This window comes from Rousettus aegyptiacus, unplaced genomic scaffold (assembly GCF_014176215.1).
Source record: "Rousettus aegyptiacus isolate mRouAeg1 unplaced genomic scaffold, mRouAeg1.p scaffold_m13_p_7, whole genome shotgun sequence".
NCBI classification, from domain to species: domain Eukaryota; kingdom Metazoa; phylum Chordata; class Mammalia; order Chiroptera; family Pteropodidae; genus Rousettus; species Rousettus aegyptiacus.
The window spans coordinates 104598974-104624278 of record NW_023416310.1 but is presented as its reverse complement, the minus strand read 5'-3'; the positions used below and the strand labels follow the sequence as shown (position 1 = coordinate 104624278).

Here is a 25305-nt window from a genome sequence, read left to right as displayed (position 1 = left end):
TCTAAAACAATACTAATTATTAAAAAATGTGAAGGTGGAAAAATGGTATTGATGACGTAATTGTAAAAAATATGGAATTGATGTGACAATTGTTAGTTTGAACAATTACTTGATATTTGATAATATTAAAGAATACTTGTTGAATTTTCATACAGTGATGGCATTTTAAAAGTTCTTATCTTTTAGAGTTATATATAAAAATATTTATGGGTAAATGATGTCTGTGGTTTGCTTTAAAATGATCTAGTAGGAGCTAAGTGGGTGAGGATATAGACAGACAAAATTGGTCATGAGTTGAAAGTGTTGAAGCTGGATGATGGGTATAGAAAGTTCTAGTCCATATACTTTGTGTGTGTTTGAAAATTTCCACAGCAAAATGTTTAAAAGAAAAATAGCCAAAGGTAATTCCCCTAAACCAAGACACGGTAAATGGCCACAGTGGCTTCCTACCAAGAATTCTGATAGTTTGACAGAAGATGGCAACAGGAAAACATCAGCCAGCTCTAATAGCCCCAAAGAAGATTGTTTCTATAAGGTACCTTCCTCAATGAAAAGAAACTAAATTTGCAGGACACATTTTTTGAAGATATGATTTGGTATGTTAAGGGTTACTTACTCATATGGTTTGTATCTATTGTAGTATAGAAAGTCCAAAAGTTTGGCTTCGAGAGTGAATATTAATTCAACTTGTGGGTTAGAACAGAGACTGTCAGACTCCTGCCCACATCTCCTTACCCTTTCCACTTCAGTGCTTGCCAGTGCTGTGTCTTCCAGCTACCAGCTTCTTTAACTCTTTGCTGAAGGGCTTTTTCTGACTGTGCAAGGAACAGGCTGGAAGTGCTGGGGAATTCATGTCCTCTGGGAGCAGCCCTTAATCAGTGACTGAGAGAAGGTAAATACCCCCAACTTCTTTGCTCTTCTGATGCGTTAAGTCTGAGACCCAAAGTCAACAAAAACTTCCCAAGTAGAATTAAACTCCAGCTACCTACTGCGGGAACTGACTTCACAATTCACCCTTCGTTGCTTTCCTTCCTTCTCTTACCGTCTCCTTTTCTTTACTCCACTCTCTTGCCAGTATCCCCTGAGATCACATTCCAAAATAAACTACTTGCTCTCAAATTCTTGTCTCAGTCTGCTTCATTGGGAACCCAAACCAAGACATAAGAGAAATGTATGTACATTCAATTTGCAAATAGCAAGTGAATGAAGGTTCTTCTATCATTTTAGGCTGGAGAAGCTAGAATTTTAGCTACCTATCCATGTTTTGTGAGGGTGGTAAATGTCAGTAGAAGGGTATAATAGTTTTGCGTGTGTGTGTGTTAATTTGTTTAATGTATGTTCTTAGGACTTTGAATTATCCCAGTTATCAAGATTATATAAACTTCGGTATGTTTAAGAATCAGTCAGATGTCTTGTTATAAATGTGGATTACTGCCCCTGCTCTCAGGGATTGATTCAGAAGAAACCCAGATTTACTATTAATAGTTATACACATTAAGGCATCAGAAATATTTAAGTAGGAGTCCTGAGGATCCCACTTTGAGAACACACTGAGCTAGGTGCTAAAGTTTTAATTACTTGTGAATTGTCAATGGCCATTTGGGTTCTATATGCCTATAAAAAGACTCAGTCTGATTCTGCTGGCTGTATCATGTCCTGGAGTCCTAATTCTATGCTGCTAAAACTAAAATCTAAATTTAATTTTAATCCGATTCCAATGGTACTGTTGCTATTCCTGCCTACTTTCTGTAAAGGTAGAGACATGGGAAGGCAGTCTAGGGGGAAAAAAGTGTGGGGTAGAATGGAGTGTATGGTAAGCAGAACTCTAACAAAGGTTGTAAGAATGCTGTGTCCACCCGTCACTTATTTCCTTGGTGTGCCTTGGCCATACTTTCTTTTGAATCTTTTTGCGTCTAGTTGGAAGATAATAGCAGAAAGCACTAATGAGAAATCACTTAGCTATGAGGCTAACATTTTCTCATATTCCTCTCTTGAGACGAGTCTTCTAGTCCTCTTTCTGCTTAAAGAAGATTCAGAGGTAAGGCAACAGGGCCTAATGAAAAAATGTATCATCCCATATACACACATATTTTCCATCTTGAACAATATTTTTATAGTCATTTCCACGTGATGACCACTCATTTCCTTTACAGGACCCAATTTACCTTTTTCGATTAGTTCACATAATTTTATTTGGATTTTGCTTTCTGTTTGTTCCTAGAGCTCCAATTGGCTTCAAACGGCAAATAATTGCACTTTCTGTATTGGTATGGCAATGTTATCTTCTTTGTTCCTCACTAAATTTTATGACACTCCAGCTCTAGAATTAACTTACTGAGACAGTATTTCTTTGGTATAATAATACAAAGTGATTGGAGCCTTATAACAATGTATTGTCCTGATGTTTGTTTTTGTAGAGATTAAAAATATACTCCAAACTTGTTAGAGATACTAATTTGTTATGAGATACAAATTAGAATTTAAAATGTCTGAATGATTTAAATTCTATTTATCTCGGAAGATTCATTGCTGTCATTCCTTTCTAATAGCAGCACGTGCAAAAAAAAAAAAAAAAAAAAGTTAAGCATCTGGATTCCTAGAATGCAAAAGGTATGAAACTGAAAGCATAGAGACAATAATATACTTATAAACATGTCAGAGTTTAAACAGTGGAGGTTCGAGGACGACCACTCTCATGTTATCTCAAACAGTTAGAGTCAGTGTTCCATCAGGAGCAAGACATCCTAACTTTTGATTATCCCTCCTAAAGAAATTGTTGTGCTATTTCCAGGAGAAGAAAAGAATAAATGAATGAAGGAATTTCCTTAGACCACCGTTCTCAAATGTTTTGATCCTGGGACCCCCTTTATAGTCCTAAAAGTTTTATATGAGTAATTAAAAATCAGAAAAAAACATTAAATACAATTTATTAACTCATATAGAAATAACATATTATATAGTAACATGAAGAAATAAGAACATAAGTATATTTTCCAAAACAAAGAAAAAAAATTGTGGAGTATACTACCAGTGCTAATATTTTTATGTAATATATTTATGTAAACTATAAAATCTGACTTTCAAGACTATTGAAAGACGTGTCATTATTAGCTCATTATTGATGCAGCAGCCTTAAAATAAATTATAAACTCACTCACTCAAGATACAATGACAATGGGTTCAGCGGTGTAATGTCTAATCTCTCTTGCTTCATAGTAAAATATCCTGAAACTTAATAAAATAGGCATAACAAAAAAAGATCTCCTAATCTCTCCTCGTATGCTTATTCTGTAATGATAGTATAGCTATTAATATATCTATATCCTCACATCATAAATAGTGCCTCGCTATTTCTAAAAGCTTGCCTGGGTGTTTCGCTTATGTCAAAATGACTATCTTTGGAGTCTGGGGGAATAGAAGAACTGGAAGTTTTAATTCTGAATAGTCACCTCTTGACCGTTTCATAGGTGACAGCAGGAGTCTCATTCTCTTCTTCTCAAAGTGCATTGATGGTTCGGACATGTGGACTCTCTCAGTCAGATAAATCTATAAGAAACAAAAATTGAATGTGTGCTGATCTTAAACAAATAATAGATTTTCGAATCTTTTTATTACAGACAATTTCAAATCTGCCCAAGGATAACCACCCAGCCTCAACAGTCTTCAGTACCTGGGCCTTTAGGCCCCATCCACATCGCCATCCACTTAGGACCATCCTCAATCCCTTATTACTTAAATTCAGACATCATTATCACTTAATCTATAAACATTTTGGTATATATTTATGAAAAATAAGGACTTCTTTAGGACTATTTTTTAAACATAGCCACAATACTATTATCATACCTATAAAAGAAATGAATAATTCCTTAGTAGCATCAAATATCCAGTTGATGTAAAAAATTAACTACATTTTCATGTTGGTTAACTTAAGTAGTTCAGTATTGGCTTCTAAAATGAACATAGTCTTATAATGTGCTCTAAATAATTACCTTTTCATGTTTCAGTATATGAACTTCTATCATCCCTTCAAGTGCTTATGTCTGAGGAAATAAATATATAAATAAGTGGTTATCTTATTATGTCTCTATGATTACAATTTTCTAGCAATGTCTAAAAGATTTTATAACACAATCTGTCTCTTAGAAACAAACTGAATTACATTATGATTATTAACCACTAGATGCCACAGTTGCTTCACGCAAATGAAATCAACTCAGCCTTGATTTGTCAAGAAAAAATAACATTCTAAACATCACAGTAAAATACTGAATCAAAGTGTCAGTACTAGCCTAAACTTGCTTGCACCTGGTAACAGAAGCATATGCTGAACCACATATTTAAATATTTATCTAACTTTCATAATTGATCAAATTATGACATCCTCCCTTTTAAACTCATTTGTACCTTTTCCAGTAATTTTTAAAGTTATTGCTAATTCTTTCCAGTCGGTTCAAACACTCAAGTCTGCTGAATGGCTCTCAGTGTGTCAGACTTGTTTTTGGGGTGGGTGACATTAATGTCATCCCAAAGCCAGGAACACAACCCCTATAAAAGCCTTTGCCTCATTATGAATCCAGATGATTCCTATGTTTTAACAGCTTCAGCTCAGAGAAGGTGGCAAAGGATTCGTATTATGGTAGTCAAATATGGACATGTTTGAAGTTGGTAAAGGATTTAGAAAGGGCAGGGGATCAGGTTTTTCACTTTTTTCTAGAAGCATAATTTTAAGAAGTTTTTGTTTTGTTTTACTGTTTTTTCAAAATCTAAAGTGCTTCATAGAGATTTTATCGGGTGATTCAAAAGGATAACTACTGAAACATTCTTGTTTAGATAAGACATTTTTAGCCAATGATATTAGAATTACCTACATATCTGCCTTCTCTCTTTTGGTCTAGTATACAAATCGAGCTATATTTTAGTATGCATTTATTATGTTTTCTTCAATGATAAGAGTTTCCATACATATTTGTTCCTTTACACCCTTCTTATTCAAATAATTTTTTTCTTAAATTCTTCCTCGAATGTATTACTTTATTCTTTTTTATTTTTTTAAATGACTTAGTCCTTGGTAGAAATTTCCCAGAAAATTACCTACCCTAAAATTCATGTATCTTCAAAATTAAAGTGAGTATGAGAAAATTACTTCACTGAGTTTGGGAAATACCAAATAGCTAGGGGAATCTCAATAAATATAAAATTAAACTCACAGAGAAAACTTTCTCAATGCTTCTACTTATTACAAATGAGAAAATGAAGGCACTGTGTGGGAAGAAGAAAAAAAAAGATATTTGTCTTTTTCTTCTATTCCAAAGTAATGAGGTCACTTTAATAATGTTTTAAATGCATTCCCTGATTACACTCTTGTCCCCATCTAGTTTTTTCTTCCGATAAGAGCCAGAGTGGTCCTTATAAAACAAAATTCATATCACCACTCTACTTAACACCTTCACCGTCACTCAGAATAAAAGCCAAAATCTTTGTAAATGTCTCCAAAGCTTAAAATATGCAACATCCAATATGAGACACTAGTTACATATGTCTGTGCGAAATTTGAAAAGTCGCTAGTCTGAACTGAGGTGTGCCATAAGTGTAAATTATACAGAGGTTAGGAAAACTTAGTACCAATAAAAAGAACGCAAATTTTCTCATTAATTATTTTATATTGACTACCTGTTAGAATGGTAAGATTTTGAATATATTGAGTTAAATAAAATACATTAGCAAACTTCATCTTTTCCAAAATGTGTCTACAAGAAAAATTTAAATTACATGTCTTGCATTTATGACTCACCTTGTAATTCTAGTAGACAGCACTGGCCTAAATGATCTGCAAGTCATCAGCTCCTTCCCATTTCCAACCCACATGGGCCTCTTTGCTGGTCCTCAATATACTTTGTCTATTTCAGGCCTTTGTGTTGGCTTTTCCCTCTGCTTGTAAAGTCTTCCTTCAGATATCCTCATGGTTACTTTCCTCATTTATCTTCTGTTCCCTGCTAAAATTATCAGAAAGAACCTCTCTGAGCAATTACTTTAAGACGACCTCTAACACATGTATATACCCACTATCTCTCTCTATTTTTTCAAAACATAACCCAGCATCATACACACACACACACACATACACACACACACGCATATACACATGTATGTACGTGTATGTGTCTGCGTGAGTGTGTGTGTGTGTAATCTTTCCTTAGTAGAATATAACCACCATGGAGTCAAGGGCTTTGTCTGTTTCGTTTACTGCTGTTTCTCCAGAATACCACCTGGCTTATGGTAGATACTAAATAAGCATGTTGCGTAAATAAAAGGATGAAATATCACAAAAATGAGTCAGGTGATATCTAAGAGATTTTATTATAAAGGAAGAACTAACATTTCCTGAGTGCCTATAATGGTCTAGGCACTGCACCAAACACATATAATATATGAATAAATCCCCAAAATAATGTATTTACAGAATAAAAATCTAAGGCTCAGATAATTTAAATGTCCCCAAGGTCACTTAGCCAGTATAGAACATCATTCTAATACTTTTCATTTTATTTCAATGTCTCCAAGTGCCTCCCTGACTCCCAGATGAAATTAGATGGTCATATAAATACTGCTTCAGAGTATGCACTCTACATTTTTCCTTCACATCATTTGTCACCACTGTAATTCATTATTTTCCACTGCACTGTAAACTTCATGGCAGGTGACAATGAATATTCATTCACATTTCCATGTCCAGAGCCTTCCACCTTTTCTAATGCTTAATCTCTAACATGTTTGTTGAATAAAAAAATGAATGAAGTTAATTTTCTCCCAAAATGTGATAATAGTTGATGAGTGGGTTATTTGTGCTCAATGAGAATGAATGATTTTGTATAGGGACTACATGAATGGTGCCCATTAGAATGAAGCCCAGCAGGATATTGCAGGGACGAGCATGCTGGTGTGTAGGTAGACTATCTGTTCTTCACAATTTATCATAGGTACCAGAGATTATTTATGGATTTCTTCTGACAGTGTGCTGCTAGACATAGCAGCCCCTTGCTATATGAGGCTATTTAAATAAGAATTAATTAAAATTAAATAAAATTGAAAATTTATTTCTTCAATCACACTAGCTACATTTCAAGCACTCAGATCATGTCTGGCTAGTGGTTCCCTTATTGGACAGAACACATAAAGAAAATTTCCATTAAGGGAAATTGAACAGCACTATTCTAGAAAGTTTAAAATGTCCTTGGCAAGATGTATTTTAAATTGAAAGAGGCCTGTTTATTTGATTAGCTTTGTATTCTAACTAAAATTAAACGTTGAGAAAGAGCTCAATAATCTGTACCCTCAAGGGTCTGGCCAAGACCTAGAGATGGAAAAGGAGCTTCATTGTCCACAGATGAACCATTTAGTCAGATGTACTCATGCACAGCCAGTGACTGGTGTGGAAAGAACCACGCCTCCAGACAGGCTTACTGTTTGATGGAGCCTTATGTCTAATGCCATTCAATACCATCCCTTTGCGTTTGATGTACAAAACAGAAGACTGAAACTTGAAGACCAGAGGGTATGAGGATGCCAAATGCACCTCAGACTATGGTTTGATTCTCAGCTTCTAGAGAGAAAGTTGTTAAATGCCTCCTTCTTCAAAATGTCATATACCTTCAGGTAATCTCTTCATAATGTAACATTCAATGATTTTAGTCAATACAATTTAACTTTTTTTTGTTTTTAGTTAACTGGAGATTTAACCTCCCTAATTGGACAGGCAAAACATTTCCTGTCATTGCCTTAGAAAATGAAATGGTTTATAGACAAGAATAAAAATTATATTTTCTATTTTGTTTTCTGATTACCTTCACTTATGCGGGGGGGGGGGGCGAGGGAAGGAGAGGAATTTGCTTAGTTTGAATCTTCTGGACATTGGCCCTATAATTTATTCACATTTCTCCTGTTCTACTGAGTCAGTCTTCCACAGAGTTCATGGTCCTCACTTCTAGAGGAGACCAGTGGACAAGTTGAAGAGGGCACCAGCAGGTAGACCTTTTCCGAACTCAACAGGTAGGAAACAGGGAATTTTTATGTTCTTTGAGGGTTGGGCCCCCCACTCACCTTAATCTCCCCCAGCCTTTCAGGGTAGGTATTTCCAATCCCTCCGAGATTTTCTCAGGGGAGACGCTGAGTGACAATGGTGGAGAGAGGTGGTGAAGAATGCAGGTAGGGACTGGGGAGTAAGGCTCGAGGAGAGGTGCTAGGACGGGACGGATGGTTTCCTGAGCTGTAAGCGGGACACCGAGTGGCGAGAGAAGACGCTGGGGAGTAGCCGCGAGAGAAACCCGGACGGGACCGACAGCACGGAGGGGAGCGCGGGCGGGCCTGGGCGGGGCGGGTGGGGAAGGGTCACGCCGGGACGTAACGGGCTGTGGATTCCCGCGAGCCGCGGGCGCCCGCCGGGGGTTCGGGACCCGAGCTCCGCGGATGAGGTCAGTAGAGCCGACGCGCCGGGAGGAGGGCAGTGGAGCCCCTGGACGCGGGCGCCGCGAGGCTGGCGGAGGGGCGGGACGGGACGGGAAATGGGACGGAGAGCGAGGGCCGCGGGAGGAGGGACGAGGGGGCGTCGGCGCTGGGAGCCGGAGGCGGCCCGACAGGGATCGTTTCCTTCCGGAGGGGAGGCCAGCTCCGGACCCAGGCACAGACGGGGGCCGTCCCAGGGCGGGGGACGGGGAAATACCGCGACGCGCGCTCGCCCCGGCTGGCAGCCGCGGTGCCTGTGGCTCCTCCTCCGGGCCAGTCCGGAGCCCCGCGGCGGGGGGAGCGGGAGGCGGGGAGCGAGGGCGGGGGCTCGGGAAGGAGCGAGGAGGGAGGGACCAGGCGCGCCTGTGACAGAGTGGCAGCCGAGGAGCGGACGCGTTGCCGCCGCCGCCGCCGCTCCTCCTCCTCCTCCTGCAGCTCCTCTTGCTGCCGCCGCCGGGAGAAGTTTCACTCCCGACCCTCGCCTGGAAGCCCGACCCAGAGCGGAGCGGGGCGCGCGGCCAGCGGCTGCAACCCGCAGCGGGCTGGGCGCGGGGAGCGCTGCGAGCCCGAGCCGGCGTCGGCGCCTCGGCGGTGGGCAGCGGCTGGGGCTGGGGGCGCTGGGGCGGAGGAGGGGCGGCTGTGAGGCGGCAGATTCGCGCGCAGCGCAGCGGCCGCTCCGCTAGCGTCGGCGCCAGGGCAGCCGCGATGGCCGTGCGCTCCCGCCGCCCGTGGATGAGCGTGGCACTGGGGCTGGTGCTGGGCTTCACCGCCGCGTCCTGGCTCATCGCCCCCAGAGTGGCCGAGCTGAGCGAGAGGAAGAGACGCGGCTCCAGCCTCTGCTCCTACTACGGCCGCTCGGCCGCTGGCCCCGGCGCGCATCAGCCGCTCCCTCAGCCCCGGCCGCGACTGGAGCAGTCGCCGCCCCCCGCGCTCCAGGAGCTCCAGGGGCCGCAGCTGCCAGAGGCAGCGGCTGGGGTGACCAGTTTTCGGAGCAGCCCCTGGCAGCAGCCACCTCCGCTGCAGCAGCGGCGGCGAGGACGAGAGCCCGAAGGCACGACGGGGCTCCCCGGCGCCCCCGTGGCGGAGGGGGAACCTGAGGAGGAGGACGGGGGCGCGGCTGGGCAGCGGAGAGGCGGCCAGCCGGGGAGTAGCCACAACGGCAGCGGGGACGGGGGCGCCGCCGCCCCGAGCTCCCGACCCCGGGATTTTCTGTACGTGGGGGTGATGACCGCGCAGAAGTACCTGGGCAGCCGCGCGCTGGCGGCGCAGCGGACCTGGGCGCGCTTCATTCCCGGCCGCGTGGAGTTCTTTTCCAGCCAGCAGCCACCCAACGCCGGGCTTGGCCAGCCCCCGCCACCCCTGCCTGTCATCGAGCTGCCGGGGGTGGACGACTCCTACCCTCCCCAGAAAAAGTCCTTCATGATGATCAAGTACATGCACGACCACTACCTGGACAAGTATGAGTGGTTCATGCGCGCAGACGACGATGTCTACATCAAAGGTGACCTCCCAGCGCCGGCTGTCCCACCTGCCCGCCTCCTTTCTCTGCTCCCAGTCCCAACCCCTGTCCAGCCCTCTGCTTCTCTGCCAGCACGTGCTCCGGGCTCCTGCAGCCCCCAGCCTGCGGTCCCCACCCCTCGCCTCCGCCCACCGTTGCCGGTCCGCTCCTCCTCCCCTCCTGCGGCTTCGGCCCTCCTCACACCTGCCCGGCTTTATTCGCTTTCCTCACACTTGCTGTCCTCGTTTTCGCTCAGCGCGTGGCCCGTACTCGTTACCGTGTTGGGAAGGTGAGAACAGGGACCTTAGGGTTCAACAAAAGGCTAGTCCCACTCTGCTCTGAAAGCCCGGAGTGGTTGCAGGTTCCCAAATCGGCTCCGAGGGGCGTGTCCTCGGTGGAGGAAGGGGAGACCTAGGATGCGGGCGAGTCCCAGACTGGAGATCCATGTTCTTGCTTTGTTCCCCTGCCCTTTTGTTTTCACTGGATCTAGCGCAATTTCGGGACAGGGGATATTGAGGAATCGTCTTCGTTGCCCAGCCCTTTCCCTGTGTATTCCCTTCCCTTTATCACGACCCGCCACGCACTGGGAGTCCTTGAGAACCCCCACCGCTCCGCGCGCAGCTCCTTCCAGCACCTACAGTGCAGCACCAAGCCGCACCCACCTCGCGCCACACCTCAGTAAAACCCCCAGGCGATGGATATATTGTCGGGACTGCTGGTGGGGAAGAAGGGGACGTGGCCGCGAATCATCCAGACCCTGGGAGCTCCAGACTGTGCTAGCACATACTGGCATGGATCCTTTCCAGTCCATTTTGGTGGCTGCGGCGATAAGCAGAGGCTGGAAGTCCCCCAAACCACGCGCAGCCCACAGCCTGAGAAAACTTTGTCAGCCGTTTAAAGAGGCGCGGTCCTTCACCCTGGGTGTGGGTGGTTCTGGCCAGCGATTTCTAAACTCAGAGGAGAGAAGTTTCTTAGAGCAGGAGTCAATCTTTCCAATCCAGTTTATTGCGGAGATGGAGAGGGATGCAGGGCTGTAGGAACGAGGTCTCCCTGGGCTTCCAACATTTCCTAGCTTCTTGGTCAAAGGGGGCAGCCCTTCCTTAGTTTCTGCCTCTCGACTTGTGAGTAGCCTCGTCGCTTTCTCCTGATCCAGGGGATAGTACTTTTCACAGGACTCAGGGGGTGGGGGGGGGGGAACCCTTTCACTTAATGCTTTGAAAGATTGCCCTTCAGAACATTGAAATGCTAGTCTTTCTATTTCTATTAAGAATAGAATGTATTTTGTGTTAAGAACCCAATAATAGTCAGCTGAAATTCATTGAGGTCCAAGGGGCGTGGCATAGGATCAAGATAATGACTGCAGATGCCGTGCTCATCAAAAATGATAGTAAAGATGCTGACTGGGAATATAAAGAAGGTGACTACTTATTCCAATGTATCATTTTGTAGACTATGAAATGCTTTTTAACCGTGTTCGCTACAGAATATAATGTTTAAATTGTTTTTCCTGATGAACTTAAAAACTATAAGTAAATCAATTATATCCTGTAATCTTTAACATTTTTTTTCAAAAAAGGGTGCTTTCCAAAGAAGACTGATAAAAATTTTATTATGATTTAATTAATAAACTATAAATTACTATTTTTTAAATAATGCAAGATTCAGAGAGGTTTTTCTTCTTTACAACTGTATAAGACTTATGGGGAGTTTACAAACAATATCAGAAGTCCTGTCTCTTTGTTCATATGAATAAATGATTATGGAATTAGAAAAAGGGGTGATTGTTGCCTTTCTTTTCGTAGGTGACAAGTTAGAAGAGTTTCTTAGATCACTGAATAGCAGCAAGCCCCTCTACCTGGGCCAGACTGGCCTTGGGAACATTGAAGAACTGGGAAAGCTGGGGCTGGAGCCTGGGGAGAACTTCTGTATGGGAGGACCTGGCATGATCTTCAGTCGAGAGGTTCTCAGGAGGATGGTGCCGCACATTGGTGAATGCCTCCGAGAAATGTACACGACGCACGAGGATGTGGAAGTAGGAAGATGTGTTCGACGTTTTGGTGGGACGCAGTGTGTCTGGTCTTATGAGGTAAGACTTGAGCTATGATGACAGTGTTCACATATTATAGGTGCATGCCAGTTTACAGTCTAGGGCAATGATTCTGTCCTTTCTGTATCTTTGTCTTCAGTTGAAAATGAGAGCAGCGGCTGGTTATGGACACAGACTTATTAGAGCTAAGGCCTGGCAGAGGTTTTCTTATTAGCATGACCACCTTAACTTTAATCAGCAGCCTATACATATAGCCCTATCTCTGAAAAATACCATCCCCTTTTATTTGCTTTATTGGTGTTTATATACATGTGTATCTATTTCCTGTTGGTAACAAGAGGACTAATTTTATTCTATTCTTGGGCTGTGGTTTTCAGCATTTGGTATTTGTTTTTTGTTGTTGTTTTGGTTAGGCGTGTAATTGCATCTCTGTTTTCAGATAGTTAAAATATGAAGTTTCTTTGAAGACTTTCATGTGGAAATTTAACATGCTTTTTTAACATGTATTTTTTTAAAGCATAGGAAAAGTTGATTCATATCATGTATGAAAGATTTATTCACACAATTTAAAAAAAAATGAGTTACCTGGAAATACAGAAATAGTTTTGAAGATGTTAAGTGACTGCATGGTATTTTGACTGGTTCCCTAAAAGTTGTTTATGTCTGCCCCATTTCATTTTTTTCTGAACAATAATGATTATTTAAATAATCTGAGTTAGGAACTGTGGTTTGATTGCAGTGATTACTTTTATGAAATACTCTGAGATATTTTCCTTCAGAAATTGGTTTTGAAATGAAATGGAATATTATTTAAAATAGTTTTCCTGAAAGATAATCTTAGTGAAAATTGACTTAACGGTTAAATGTTGTATTAAAAGTTTCCGTATAGTTTGGTTTTCAAGTGGTTGGACTTTAATATATTTTAGCTACCCAGTACACACCTTTGTAAATTATAGCTTAACTAATATACTTATTTTTTTCAAATTTTCATGTCCTTTAGTATAGAAGAAATATTTTATGAAAATATGTTCCCTGTGATGTCTTCATACCTCAAGATTATGCAGTTCCATTTATTTTTCTTTTAGAAGTATAATCCCACTTTTGTTAATTTTGCTTTCTTTTTTCTACTTTGTGGTATTTACAGTTTTAGGAAATAGTTCTTAAATAGTTCTCTTTCTATTTATTACAGAAAGTAAAAATTATTTGATAACTAGTTATTCAGAATAGGTACTATGAAAATTTAAGATTGTTACATATCTTACTCCCTTTAATAAGAAAAAGTAATTTTTTATAAAACTACCTTGCAACTACGTTTTAGAATAAAAATGTATGCAAGCACATTATTGTTTAAAAATAGGTAATTTAGAATAAACTCAATGAAAAAGATTTATCTTTCTTCATTTAACATAAAACTGGAAAGCAAAAAAAATCTTAATACAAAAACACATGCAGTTGCTTTGTTTACATGAAGATATTATTTTGCAGACTTTTACTCTGTATGGATGAGAAAAAAATTATTCGTATTCTAAAATAAAGATGGAAAATAATTTTTATTTGCTACCTTGTTGTCTTAACATCACATACAGTTATAACAAACCTTTTCTTTAAATGTCCCTCCCATTAAGTTTTCATTGATTTTGCTACAAAGATGCAATCCTCACATAGCAGTCTACCCATTCGTGTTCTAAGAGAGTAAAACATACTCAAGTGACCTTCATGCTCAAGAACTAATTTAATATTTTATTTGTAATATAGGCATTTTTTCTGGTTCAACTGAAGGGGAATTATCATAGATGTGTACCCTCTCTGTTATAGTGAGTGGAATCTTAGATCTTTTCATTAACTGACATAAAATACAAGACAAACAAAAGGGACTCCAAGTCTTGCAGGATAGAACTTCATGATCATTATATTTTCATTAACTTTTCACAATACATTTGAGTTTTAGAGTGACACTTGTCCATCACTGACTTCAGAATCTGTGTGAAAAAGATTTCTACATTTTCCTAGTAATAGAAAATAAGTATGATTTTCTAAAGGAATACTATTTCAGAATGTTGACTTAATGTTTTGCTAAAAAATTACATTGAATTTATTTTGTTTTGGATTTCAGTCTTTAAAGGAACTATTTAAACAGTATCTATTTTAGAGGAGGCATTGATTTAATCCTAATACAAAGTCTCAACATCTTACTTAAAAGAATGATGGAAAATTTAATTACTAAGGAATATAATAAACAGCATCTATTAATAAATTTAGTAAAGATAAATATACAATTAAATTGTATCTAAGCATTTTAATATTAGGGTGTGTTCTGGGTTTCACCAGACACCTGAGTAGGCCAAGTGGGGCACGGCCAGACTACGGCTTTCCTGTTTGGATTTTAGGTTAGTTGAAATGTGAATCTATGCTAGTGTTCATGTTATATGGAAAAATTTATTCCACTCTGGGTTGGCATTTTGCTTAAAGGTAAGATTTCACATCTGGTCACAGACTATGTTATGAAATTGATCAGTAATTTCATTTTCACATTTCTTTTAAAAGATCCATCTGAGACAGAACTTTCTTAAAATTTTGAATTTCATTTATCTATGTCTTTCATGGATCTCAGAGTTTTGTTTGGCTTTTCCTCCTAATAAAAATTCTTGTGGAGTTAGGAGCACCATTATGGACACATGTTCACGATTTTTGAGTTTGAATAGATGAGACAATAATGATGGAATGGTATCTTTTAAAAATGATGAACAAACTTTCAGATCTTATAGGAGGAGGATTGGACAAAATTATTAAAATACACAGATTGTATAGCTTTTCTTGAATATAAATTATATTTTTTATAAAACAGAAATCTTCTAGTATTCTTTACTGCTCAGTTGAAATTTACTTTTTCTGTGTTGTGTGTATAATCAACCGTGTGTGTGTGTGTGTGTGTGGTGTGTGTGTGTGAGAGAGAGACAGAGAGAGACAGAGAGAGACAGAGAGAGAGAGAGAGAGAGAGAGAGAGAGAGAGAGAGAGAGAGAGAGAGAGAATGAATGAGAATGAAAGAGAGGATGAATATAAACTTGAATTTGGGTTTGAGTCACCACTGTACTCCCTATTAGTTTCACTGTCTTGGAAGTTACTTCTCTGAACCTTGTTTAATTAAACTGAAAGTGAAGATTAAAACAGTGTCTACCTCATAGATTTTGGAGAAGATTAAGTGAAATGTGGAAATTATCAATGTAAAGGCCTTAATATAGTGTCTGACACATGGGTAATTGTCAATAGATGTTATCTATTATCTGTACGAATTCTAGATTAGTTGCCAGAACTATAGCCTATTTTTCTGTTTCTCTAGAAGTTTCAGTAGGAAAGTAAGTCAGTTGTATCCTATTATGCAGTCAACTCACACAACCATCCAGAAATTTGTCTCTCAAGGCAGCTGAAACCTCAGAGTTTTCAGGACACGATGCACACATAGCTTTGGTTCTTTCTCATGGTGGGTCCTGGTGGTCCAGGAAAATATCTCTTGCCAGTTAGCCACTTGCACTGTCTGTTCCCTTCTCCGTCATTTCCACCCACTTTTCCATTTTTCCTCTGTCTTTAATGATAGATAAATTAGAAACGCATGTTGATATGCACTGTTTTTCATCAGGATCTCCATAAATTAATATGCTTATAGCAGGCCAACCCTGATATTCCAGAAGATGACAGAATGTGCACCCAGATTACACTTAGGGCCCAGGAATGGCTTGATCTCTTCCAAATAAAGAGGCCTTTGGCTTCTGGTGGCGAGTCTTAGACGGACTGGTTCTCTGTTCCCCGGACCACTGAGGGAAGTCAGAATCAAGATTCCCCCTTCCCTACCTTAACATAGAAACATCTAGTTTTCAAGGACATGTGACAGATGTTAATAATCAGCGGATGTAATGGGTTACTGTTTTACTCATTTATACCTCAAATTCTATCAGTAAGGATTACTAACAGGCATGTTCATGAAAAATTATTCTGTTCACTCCATGTTAGAATTTATGACATCTACTCTTGGCTAAGTTTATGTTTTTGATTGAGCTCTGTCTTGGCTACTGTTTTCCTGTTATCTGAGCTGCAATCTGGCAGCTTGGGAGGCTGCATATGGCTCCTAAACATTGTTTGGCACATGGAGTGTTTTAAGGTTTTTTGTTTTTGTTTTTTGATACTGTTAGCAAAGGCAGGCAGTCTTGGTCACCTTCATGTACTTTTGCTATCTACCAGGTTCTCCTTGCATTTTTGGTTTAATGTTTATTTTAACTCCATGCATGTTTAATTCTCCTTGCACATTTATTTTATTTCAACTGGCCCAGGAAGGCATAAGAGTCTTGATATTTTGAACTAGATAATCCACATGTTGTCAATTTCATTAAAATATTCTCTAGAAAATGAAGTAATTTTCCAGTGAGAATGAGATGTGTATTTTAAATACTTTAATTTCCAGAAGAATTATTTTTTTAAAAAAAAAAAAACTTGGGTGTTAGAACTGTGTATTATATAATTTAGTTATGCCTTCTTTGTTATAGGTATGTTTTTACTAAATGACTAGAAAATCCCCACTGTTAAAAAAATGTTTATATTATTTATTGTCAGCCTGTGTCTTAGCAGAATTGGAAGTTCTGTTTTTCTGCTTTTTTGTTTTAGTAAGATCACTTATAGTCAAGCTTTTAAATAATTTTAGTTTCAATGATTCTTCTTCTCCCTGTGAGGGAGTTTTGCATTTCATCTAAAGGTCATTTTCAGAATGATTTGAATTTATCTTCACAATATTTACAGTTAAATAGAGCCAAAGAATATGTCTTTATTTCAACTGATTAAATGTTTCAAAGAAAACATAGTTTTACGTTGATAAAAATATATCTCTCTGTAGGTTTAAAAAGCCATTTCTTATGACTAAACATATTTTTATTAGATCCCTTAAAGAGTTAAGTTCACGCCAGAATGTCTTATGTCTAATCTTGGCCCCCAAAAGGCTATAAACACCCTAGAAAATTCCATTACTTCACAAAAGGATATGTTCTGGAAGTGTTTCCCTGGGCTTGTAATACCAGAGAGCTACACTGTAAAAACTACATATAAGTTCTTCATAACATAGCCATTAAGGTTAAAATATCGTTGTCATTCTTATAGGGCTATTGCATATGCTTCTTAGCTTCCTCTATTACTTTCAGACCTCCCTCTTCTGTAATGTTAATTTTACTGTATCATGACTATGGTTTATGCCCAAAAGGTATATTAATATCTATGGAAAAGTATGACTCTGGAATTTCAGTCCAAAATTCAGTCTTTCAAAAATCTTTTCTTGGTTCTGATTCAGTCATTTTAGTTTTTAACTTCACTAAAGGCAGTAAGCTTCTCACACCTACTTTCCCACGCCCATTCTACTTGTCAGATGAAATCATCATACTTTGATTTTTTTTATTGAAATTTCCCTTCTACCATATTTTCTTCATTGTATAAAATAAAATTGCATTTCAAATTGAAGGAGGGATGCGGTATGGTTTTCCCATATTTTGTAGTCTTAGCTAGTTCATTTTCACTGTTGACTGATGCCTTATCACCTGAATCGTGACAATGTATGCTTTCCAAGAAGGCAATTTCCAACAGTTGTGAAAATGTTAAGTTTGGACAACATTTCCATGCAACTTGAAATATGCTCCGTGATAACATAAATACTCATGTTAGTTAAAACAAAAACAAAAACAAACAAACAAAAAAACATTTTGGATACTCTTCCTCTTTCATTAAGCATAAGTGCTCTAATTTCCTGAGAAAGTTGCAAGTCAAAGTTCTACTTCCAGTTTTTGTGCCTTGGTTTTCCAAAAGCTGTTTTGAGAAACGTTTATTTCAATCTCTTTTCTACCTAGTGAATTAGTACTCAACAAAGAAATAGAAATGTGTTCTATGATGTAACTATACTGCATTTTACTTTGATTATAGCATACTGGTTTTCTTGCACAAAAACTATTAAACTATTAAAAATAGTCAGTGTCCTAAGTCGTGAGACATTATTTGATATTGATGAACAACAGGAGAACCTAAATGAACTGAAAATTTGAGCTCTTGTCGTTCCTCAGAATTCTAATGTTCTCTTCATTTACTGTTCTATTAAACAATAGTCTAGTTAAAGCTTAACCACATATTAATCAGTTTCGGTCATGACATAACATTTAATGTCACCCTGTCTCACAAAGGTGTTGGACATTTATAGTAAAATAAGTATGTTACAAGTTTCTAGGTTAATCGAATCAAAATAACATTCTTAAAATTTCAGTAGGCACTGTTGGAGAATGAACTAATGAATGAAATGATTTCTTAATTTTGTGTGATTTTAAAATCTTTATTCACCATTTATAATTTTGAAAGCTGTGTCCCTCATTCTTCACAGTCATTAGTATCTGAACTTTTCATTATCCTTTTCAGTTTCATTTATTTTTATTGTAGATTGGTTTATTTATAGAGTACTGGTAACTTGAAAAGAGATGGTTTAAAGAAATATATATATGTGAATAAAATTATTGTACAATAAAATAAAATTAAAATGTGAAGAAATAAGGGAACAAGGAAACATAAATTGGGCTCATCTTTTCCTGGCATTAAAGAGGACCCTAACTCATTGTGATACTGAGCACTGAGAGAAATCTTCCCCATGAGGCAGACAGGGCTCTGAGAGATCACATGCTCAACTCCACTTCTGTGATAAGTGGAATAGCATGATTTGTGTGCACGTTTCTTTTAAGTCCCCTCAGTATAAACCAGGACTGTAACATAGAAAGGGAATTCTGTGGGAGGAATTCTCCTTGGAGCCAATGAAGTTACATGGTCAACTACATCCTTGTTTGGTACCTTGCTTGATTTATTTTAAAATTTATGATACTCTTCAGAGAGCCCGGGATGGGTATTACTTTTCACTTGAACGATTTATATCAGGTTGGCCAACGGGAAGTTTGAGTTATGCATATTCTCTGGTGAGAACCCAGGGTATAGCTACTGTGTCATTGGATAAGAGTAGATCTATAGTTGTGCTTTGCTGATCAAGAGGAGGGTAGTGACATCAGCTGCAAATGGAAGAATCAAGCCAGATCAAAGGCCAGATGGCCATCCCACCTGAGGAGCAGAGTCAGGCTCAAGGGAGTTCCTTTGCCTAGAGTTAACAATAACCTAGCTGTTGAGCTGATTATTACAGAAATATCTGATTGAAACAGAAATGTCTGTTTTCATAAACTTAATAATTATAATTATCATATAAGTAGTATTATATAAATATTATATGAATCATATAAATAATCACAATTACATATTAAATTTATTATATAAATATATATTTCGTTTGAGGTAAAATTTGCATGTACAAATTAAAATATTGAAAGATCAACATTTTAATGAAAAACATTTTAATAGTGTAATGTATTATGCAGAAATAAATTTTATATGAAATAAGTACATTTAACATACATGATGAATATGTTAACATATGAAAGAAATAGTGCTAAATTGAAAATATCGTTCCTTAGAATTATCATCTTAGATCTTATGTAGCCAACAGATTTCATTTGCTCAAGTATATTTACTGAGCCTTTCTATCAGCAGTGAACACACCCAGACCTTCCTTGTCCTCATGTGGCTCACCAGGAGGAGGAGTCAGGCTTCTAACCCATCTCTTGCTTTCACGACTAATATAGAATTAGATCTCTTGTCTCCTGTCTTTCTTAGTTCTCCTTTTTCGTTATAAGTCATAAAGGCTGCAGTTGGATCCAACAGTGGTACCAATCTCAGAACTAGTATTGAATGATCCTTATTTCAGTTTTCTTAAGTGAGCATCTTCCTCTTTGTTTGTATTACTATTTTTCCAAAGAGGAGAAAAATAAAGACATGTTTAGTAGTTTTATTGCATATTAATATAGTTTGTGCCTGTTGTATAGCACAGGTCATTAGGATTTTTGAAAAATTGAGTCTGGAGCTAGACTACCTGGCTTCAAATCCCAGCTCTGCCATTCGCTAGCTGTATGGCCTTGGACAAGCGATTTTTCTCTTTGCCTTGGTTACCTCATCTATCAAATGAATATAATAACAGTACTTAACTTCACAGGACTCTTATGAAGATTAAATGAGTCAATGTATATAGCAGCACTCAGAATAATATCTGGCAGTGTTAAGCATTCTGTAAATTTTAGCAATTTTTGTAGATGCGGAATGACATAAAATAGTGCCAATGTACAGAAGCATTGTGAGGAATAAAAAGGTCATTGTATCAGTAGCTCTTACATGACACATAATAATTCCTGTATAACTGTTAACTGTTATTAATATTTGCAGTTAACAATATTTGTATTATTTTTTCCCTCAATGGGAAAGATATAACATGGATTGGAGAGTTTATTGCAATTGCTTTTTGAAAGATAGGATTTGCCATGGTAGGGAAGGTGATGATTCAGTGATTCTCTATCCTGACTGCACCATGGAATCCCTGGGAATCTTTGAAAAATTCTAGTGCTGGAACCCATCCCTGACTCATTATATCAGAATCTCTCATAGGTAAGTTTGGTGGCATGGGTAGCATTTAAAACTTCCCATGTTCGTGATTTTAACATGGCTCCAGGGTTTAGACCACTGCATAAATTCTTTTATTAATTTTCTGTTTTCTAATATTCAGTTTATTTTTTACCGTTTTTTAAAAATTACTTTTTTGTTTTATTTTCCATTTGGGAAAATTATAAGACTATAATCAGCACTTCTGTATTTCTTTCTACATCTGTGGCTCATCTGTTCCAAAGACCTAGTTACTGGATTTAAAGGCAGAATGTAAAGCCCTCACTCAAAACTGTAGTATGTTTTCTCATGGTCTGGTTTTTCACGTATTTTCATTTTCATGTATCACTACTTTTTTTAAGAAAAATTCAAGATGGATTTTAAACCTTTCTTAGAAAAAATATATTGTTTATTGATGTGAACCTCAAGGCTTTATAACTGTATTTGTCATATTTGAGTAATTAATAGAATTCTTAAAATACAGGCATACCGAGGTTTTTTTTGCACTTTGCTTTATCATGCTTCATAAATGTTAGGTTCTTTACAAATCACAGACAAGGCACTCCACCAGGTAAAAGGTTACAGCTCGCTTTATTGTGGTGGTCTAGGACCGAATGCCCAGTATTTCCAGTATGTGCCTGTAGAGGAGGGATGTTTTCATTGACATAATTGCTTTAATGTTGACTTACTGAACTGGAACTCAAAAAGAAAAGAGAGATCTGTTTGATGACTGCAGAAGCCATAACTTATTTAAAAATTTTAAATAATAACTGATTTTAACCAGTCATTCTCAACAAATACTTCCATGCTCACTTCTGTAGCCAACTGCTACAGTGGAAGGAAGTACAGGATACACAGGAGTGTAAGGGAAGAAATCTCCAAGGAGAACAGGAAAATACAGTGCTTTCTCCAGATTAGAAGTAAAGCATTGGGATGTTGCAAGGTGAGTGGAGATAGATGGGAAAGCAAAAAGGTTCGAGAATGGCATGATACCAAATTGTGTTTGGTTCAAGCCTGTCTGGTGGCATGAGAAATGAGGTGCAAAAGCTGGTGGCAAAACTTGGTTATGAAATGCCTTGTATATTATCTGCAATGGTTTAGAATATACCTTGTGGATCAGTGACTCTATTACTAGGGGTGACGAAATTGGTTTATATCCAGTTATGATAGAGCCCATGAATAGTATGTTAAAAATCTCCCTGAGGGATACTAAGGGGCATTCAGAGTAAAATATATATAAGTTCCATAAATAACAGAGAGCTTGGAAGAGTTCTTCATAGGTGAGCACTGTGATCGGGTTACCACGTGTGGCTGTTGAATGGAAGGATGGATTGGAGGCTCTTGTGCCTAGGGATAGTGACACAAGACAGTTAGGAGGCTATCGCCACAGACCAAGGGACTGATGAGTCTTGATGAAAAAGTCAGATTTGAAATGGAGGTGTGGAGATGGAATTGAGAACTAGTGAGAAGAGAGAATTGACAGAAGTAGGTGATTAATTAGACATAAAGGTGGAATGGGGGGAAACTTAAGTAGACTCCCAGGTGTTCACCATGGGTATAGGAATATTCCTACAGAAAGGGAATAAAAGGAGAAGACTAGGGTTGGTTGATTGGTGTGTTTGAGCATGGGCGAGGAGAAAGAAGTTCTATTTGGATACATTGAGTTTCATTTATTATCCATTTATTCAACAAATACTTATTGAGCATCTAATACTCCAGGTACTTTTTTTAGGTGCTGGGGTTACAGCACTCAAAAAAAAAAAAAAAAAACCAGAACAACAACAACAAAAAACACACAAACAAAAGTTCTTGCCTTATTTTTAGAGAGGAAAAACAATAAATAAGCAGGGGAGAAGATAAGGAATGTAGGATGGTGGTAGTACAGATTTAAATGGGGGTGGTTAGGTGGGCCTGCCCTGGGAAGATGATATTTGAGCCATGCAGGTATCTGAGGGAGAAGTTTCCCAGCCAAAAAACATTAGGTGGACAAGTCCGCAGAGGAATGTACTTGGCCCGTCAAGCACTAGCCAGAAAGCAAGAGAAACGAGTTGAATAAGAGGCTGGGAGAGTTGTAAAATGTAAGATCAGAGAGGAAAGGAAGTGAGAGATGGAGGCAGATATTAGGTACAACTGTGCAGCCCTTTGTAAAGACTAATTTTTAGTAGAAAAAGGAGGCCCGCATTGCTTGACCAGCTTTCCTGGATTACTCAGAGAGGATATCAGTCTATAGTGAGTGTTATCAGACTACATCAACGCATTTCATAAAAGCATTTTGAAGCAGTTATTGTTTAGAATTAAAAAAGAAAACCATCTTATGGTCAGAGGATGAAGCTTAGTTAGTTTAAAATTTAATTTGTTAAGATTAGTAATTTATTTAAAATACAAATTATACTTAGTGATTTAAACCAGTGATATTCTAAAATGGTTATATACAGTGGAAAATTTTCTTCCAAATTCTGTCCTCCATCTGCCCGCAGAGGCCCTCCCCCTACCAACTATTTAGCCTTTTTTCTAGAGTTTCTCTTGCATGTCAGACAACTATGTATATACATCTTCCTGTCCCAATTTTTGTTTGCCACAACAGGTAACATATTATACATACTGTTTTGAGCACAGCTTTTTCAGTAAAGAATATTGAATAAGAATAGTGAATAGTCAATAAGAATATTTTTATATTAGCATCTCATTCTCATTAAATAGTCATATTCTCATAAAACAAAAACATCTTCATTTTTAAAAATTTTAATGCTGCCTAGTATTTCAAAACAATAGAATTTTTATTTTAAGAGAAGTTGCATGCACTTATATGAGAGCAAAAGGAAAATGGACTGCACGACAGCCTCAAAATAATATGCAAATTCTTATCCTTTATAGACTACTAAATTTTTTTAAAAGAGTAACAGACTCTCCAAATGATTATCCTTTAAAAATATGTATCATTCATTTATTCTAAAAACATTTATTAGGTACTTCTTGGGTATCTGATACTTTGATGGGTGTGGGGACAGGTAAGTTGTCTGTCTTTGTGGAATTCAGGGTCTCATTGAAGGAGATAGATGATAAACAGATGATCACAAACTCTGATAATAAGTGAACAGGATGATGTTGGAAAGAGTAAATATGGAGTTCACTTTAGAAAAATTTGCTAGGGAAGGCATCTATGTAGAGGTGACTTTTGAACTCAGAGGCAGAGCATCAAGATGAATTTGGGAAGAGCTGAATATCCAGCCTAAGAAAATAGCCAGTGCAAAGGCCCTGAGGTGTGTGGGGAACTGACTGAAGGCCAGTGTAGTTGAAGTATACACATCCAGGGAGCAAGTGGTATGAGAATGAGGTTCCAGACAGGCAGAACAGAAGCTTAGTAAGAGAATGAGAAGACTATAAAGATTTTAAAGAGCTGAGTGTCATGACTTATTTCTAATTTTATGTTCATTTTTTTGTATTCTAAAAAATAATTTGTATTTGAACATGTAAAATCATGATCTGATTTTTTTAGGTATGTATTGCATGACATAAAGGTATCTTGATGCAAATCGTAATATTAAAAGCACATTTTATATGTCTTGAATATTACTTATATTAAAGTACCTACATATTTAGTGTAAATAAGTACATATTATATTACATTTACTATATTATATTACATATTATATATACAGTATACATGTTAATTATGTTTGTCATATTTAGTATAAATGTATATGTATATATACATAAGACATTTATTAATGTATGAGCTTGCAAGGACAGATTTACTAGGGAGTCACAAAAGTACTTTACTACTAAATGACCAGTGAGTGGAAAATGGGTATAAAACATAATAAATGTCAAGTTATAAGTTTGGGCTTCCATTTATTATATGTGATTTATCAGATCTTATATTATGTCATTGTCATTTTATGTCATTGGATAGTTTTCTGCAGTAAGATTATAAAACAAATTTTGGGCCGTTAAAATATGTAGTATGGAACTTTATCACACAATATTATTTGGCGATAGACCAAAGTTCTTTTTATTTCCCTTGAAAATTTAGTTGAGAATTTTAGGTAACTTATTGCACATTTACATGACATTATTTGTTATACCTGGAGGTTATTCTTATAATGTAGAATTCTTTTTATGAAGTTTTTGTCTGAAATGGCTTTAGTTTAGTGTTCCAAATCTCTTAAGGTACATATCATACTTTGTGATACTAGAGTTTTAGATTTATGAACATATAGTTCTGTTTTGTATCTTAATTAATTGAATTGTAGGTGCTTCAGCTACAGATAAGATTTAGAGCAGAATACCTTTAGATTAATTACATAGCATGTAAATCTATAATTTCTGATTTTCTACCCATTTAATTGCTTATATTAAGATTCATGTCTTTCTCCTATTGTTTAAAATTCTGCATTTCTCATATTTAACCTTCATATTGTCTTAGTTTCCCTTTTTTATTCAATAACCTTAAAGATTTATAAAGTTATGGTCGACCACATTACAGAAAGAATGCCTTGACTTTGGAAAGTCTATGGAAAGGCTCACTATAACCAAATACCTTTTGTTAATCAGTATTTGCTCTTCTAACAGTATGGTTTATAGTAACATTTGTGAATGTTTATTTTCATTGGTTATAAGCATGTAAATGATGATTAGTCTTGTTATTATAAGCATTTGTTGCCATAATATTTATACATTCAATCCACTAAATGCTCCATAGATTGTCTAACACTTAAT

The 25305-nt window shown here is 38.0% G+C and overlaps 1 protein-coding gene and 1 long non-coding RNA gene across 2 annotated transcripts in view; one reads left to right on the top strand and one right to left on the bottom strand.

Annotated features, from left to right (window-relative positions):
• Positions 1-3022: 3022 nt before the first annotated feature.
• Positions 3023-11915, bottom strand: LOC107517497. The gene is made up of 5 exons (XR_001598536.2): positions 11808-11915; positions 9952-10008; positions 5795-5996; positions 3993-4043; positions 3023-3546 (listed from the first exon to the last, which is right to left on the bottom strand). It is a non-coding gene; the product is annotated as an uncharacterized LOC107517497 (long non-coding RNA).
• The window catches only part of CHSY3 (chondroitin sulfate synthase 3), a 227891-nt gene continuing 211732 nt past the window's right edge, over positions 9147-25305 (top strand). Inside the window, exons 1-2 of the mRNA XM_016158253.2 lie at positions 9147-10003; positions 11803-12086. Coding sequence (XP_016013739.2) covers positions 9208-10003; positions 11803-12086 — 1080 coding nt within the window. The 5' untranslated portion in view covers positions 9147-9207. The remainder of the gene's footprint in view (positions 10004-11802; positions 12087-25305) is intronic.